The sequence below is a fragment of the Eucalyptus grandis genome, chromosome 1 (assembly GCF_016545825.1).
Source record: "Eucalyptus grandis isolate ANBG69807.140 chromosome 1, ASM1654582v1, whole genome shotgun sequence".
Taxonomy (NCBI): Eukaryota; Viridiplantae; Streptophyta; class Magnoliopsida; order Myrtales; family Myrtaceae; genus Eucalyptus; species Eucalyptus grandis.
The window spans coordinates 19,716,381-19,719,417 of record NC_052612.1 but is presented as its reverse complement, the minus strand read 5'-3'; the positions used below and the strand labels follow the sequence as shown (position 1 = coordinate 19,719,417).

At 47.5% G+C, this 3,037-nt stretch overlaps 1 protein-coding gene across 1 annotated transcript; it reads left to right on the top strand.

Annotated features, from left to right (window-relative positions):
- The first annotated feature begins 381 nt into the window (after positions 1-381).
- LOC120296000 lies at positions 382-876 on the top strand. Its single transcript, XM_039317648.1, has one exon. It carries the CDS (start codon positions 382-384, stop codon positions 874-876), a length of 495 nt encoding a protein of 164 aa, XP_039173582.1.
- The last annotated feature ends 2,161 nt before the right edge of the window (positions 877-3,037 follow it).

Sequence of the window (3,037 nt, the reverse complement as noted above, 5' to 3'; positions counted from 1 at the left end):
TTTAAAAAATTGCTTGGAAAGCGTTGGAATTAAAGTGACGGGTGAGAGAGAAGCCTCTTCTTGTGACCCCCACCAGGAACCGAAGGGAACGATTACAAACAGGTGCTCGTTTTGAAAAGAGAAAATAAAACAATGGAACCGACACGTACTAAAAGGAGGCAAAAGGCACTAGAAAGCTTGTCACTCTCCTCCCCTCTTCCCCTTTCTTTCAAAAACGCACACCCCGTCACAGGCATTTCCCTCAAAGTAACCAAAGCACGCAGCCCGTCGCGCACGAGATCTGAGGGAAACAGATAATTTCGTCCGTTGAAGAAGAAGAGGAAGAAGAAGGAAGGCGGAAAGGGGAAGGAAAGAGAGAGCAAAAGCCAGTTGGCCTCGGCCATGAGAGGCAAGGAGACTCCCAAGGGAGCTCCGTCAGCAGATCTGCTAGTATGCTTCCCCTCGCGGGCGCACCTGACGTTGATGCAGAAGTCCATCTGCAGCCCGGCGAGGCCGCCTTCGGAGACGAGCAAGTCCCACCGCCGCCGTCACCAGAGCCAACAACTCAAGAGGCCGAGCACGAGGCTCGGCCAAGCGAGCCCTCTGTTATGGGCCAAGAACAAGCAGATGGGGCCCGAGATCGAGGAGCCGACGTCGCCGAAGGTGACCTGCGCCGGGCAGATCAAGGTCCGGCCCAAGGCCGCCGCGGCCACGGCGTGCAAGAGCTGGCAGTCCGTGATGGAAGAGATTGAGAGGATTCACAACAGCAGGAACAAGGTACACAAGAAGAGGCCGGGGTGGATGGAGTCTCTAGGGCTCAAGAAAGAGATCATGCAGTTCTTGACGTGCCTGAGGAGCATGAGGTTCGACCTCAGGTGCTTTTGGCACTTTCCCTGAATCGGAGGCCACCAGTGATGATGAGGTCGGGGTGGACAATTATGAGTACTGCCACAACAACCACTCGGGTGCGGAAGGAATTGATGGGAAAGAGACTTCGAGGACAATATTCTCCAAGTGGTTCATGGTGCTGCAGGAAAATCAGAGCAGTGTGTTTAAAGAAGAGAGGAGAGAAAAGGAACGGTCTTTGGTCGATGATGCCCCGCCTATTGCTCCTCCACCAAACGCTCTGCTGCTCATGAGGTGTAGATCTGCTCCTGCAAAAGGCTGGTTACAAGGGAAAGGAGAAGAAGATCATGATGAGGGAGAGGAAAAGGAGGGTAAAGAAGGAGAAAGGGGAGGGGAGAGAGGCTGAAGAAACTGAGGATATTGATGGAAGAAGAAGAGAGAGCAAGAAGAGCAGAGGGAGAAGGCAGAAAAGCTGGCGGTGATGAGATGGCGCTGATGTCCACGAAGCTTCATCTGACATCGCAAGAGAAAGATGGGCTAGTGGTGGTGGGGCGAGAGATATGCTGTCGAGGAGCATGAGTTGGAAGAGGTGAGAGGGTATGAGAATAATAAGAGCGGCACACTTTCTGCCTAGTGGCTCTGTTTTCTGCAATTTTACTTTGTCACAGCTACACTTTTTTTTTTTTTCCTTGAGCCTTCTTACCCTGTAAAATATACTTTCTGATGCTGTCAAGTTTTCCAATAATCAGTTCTTTCCAGTGATCCATTCTCTTGGTTGGGGATAGAGTATTGGGGAAATGCAAGCTCTGTTTTAGTTCCGCCTCTGACTCTCTCTCTCTCTTCCCCGCTGTACATTCAAAACCCAGGATTTACATCCGTGAAGTACACGATGGAGCAAGATTCATGCTCGACCTGTCCTAAGAAGGATGATCTTCGAAGAAGATGCTATTTACTGGCCAGAGCAGAACGCCTGAGGACTTCCCTGTAGTGGCCATTAGATCATTCAAAATATTCAGATACTGACGTGGACGCACATTTAAATTAAGGTCTTGCCAGTTCAAGAGGTAACCTACTAAACTTGGTATTTCTTTGAAGTCTATAGCTCCTCACGTATTATCAGTATGCGCAAAAGTTCGTCGTGTTCAAAAAGACAACTTTTATTATGGAACGATTCATCTTCAATCAATCTTTGAATTACATTTCTCATGAGCTCATCGATTCAGTCCAGCTTGATTGGAACTGATATTTCGGCTTTTATATCGATCCATGTGATTGCGGCATGATTTCGGGATGCTACTTAGATTCACTGATAACGATAGCATTGCACACGCAATCATCTTCGTACCTCACGTGCTGCAGCAACTGCTACAGATTTAGTAGCTATCTAAATGGTAATAATCGATCAAATGGATTGCCTTGAGGTCCATAAGCTCATAAGTAGGCATGTAAGTTTTAGTGAAAAGCCCAAACCAGATAAAACTGTAGCCAAACCCACGTCTCTTCCTTTGTCCCCCTCAAATGTCCAAATACTAGGAAGGACATAAGAAATCCCTGGAGCTTGTCGTAGTAGCTAGGGTTTACGTCCGAGCTGTCCCATACATGCGTCCTAGACAAGAAATTTTTGGTAATTTTTTTTTTTTTTTTTGAGATATAAGAGGGATGGAACTGTGTTTAAATGCCCTCGGATGTTGCTGTCTAGGGATTGAGTTTATTCACGGGAGCACATACGTCTCGTTATAACACTCTTCTTTCCGGAAAAAGTAACGAAATGCTTGCCATAAGGTACTTCTAAAGCACCTAAAATTTGACCCATCGGGGTAGGAGCTTATTTATGATCCTCCCGATGAAATTTAAAATTTGAGTGGTTCGTCGAAAATGTCTATAGTATCACGCGACGTGCTATTTAAAATTTAAAAGTTAACCACCGAATGGACATGTTCCATGAGATGCCAAGGGTGGAAGTCTTGTGGGGACATCAGTGCCCGGTGGGGGCAGCTGTGTGACGGCGCTCGAGTATTCGTTTGACGCTCTCGAGAGATTTCCTTTCGGTTTCGGTGGGAATGACTTAACACGCCCTCAGCTTCTATTCCCATCATGGCTTCGCTCCCAACGTGCACGTGAATGGGTCAGAACATTTGGTTAAACTTTAAACAACCGTTCCACGTTAATTAAGATTGAGCAGATGTACGGGGCTTTTCCTTCCACCGCGGAT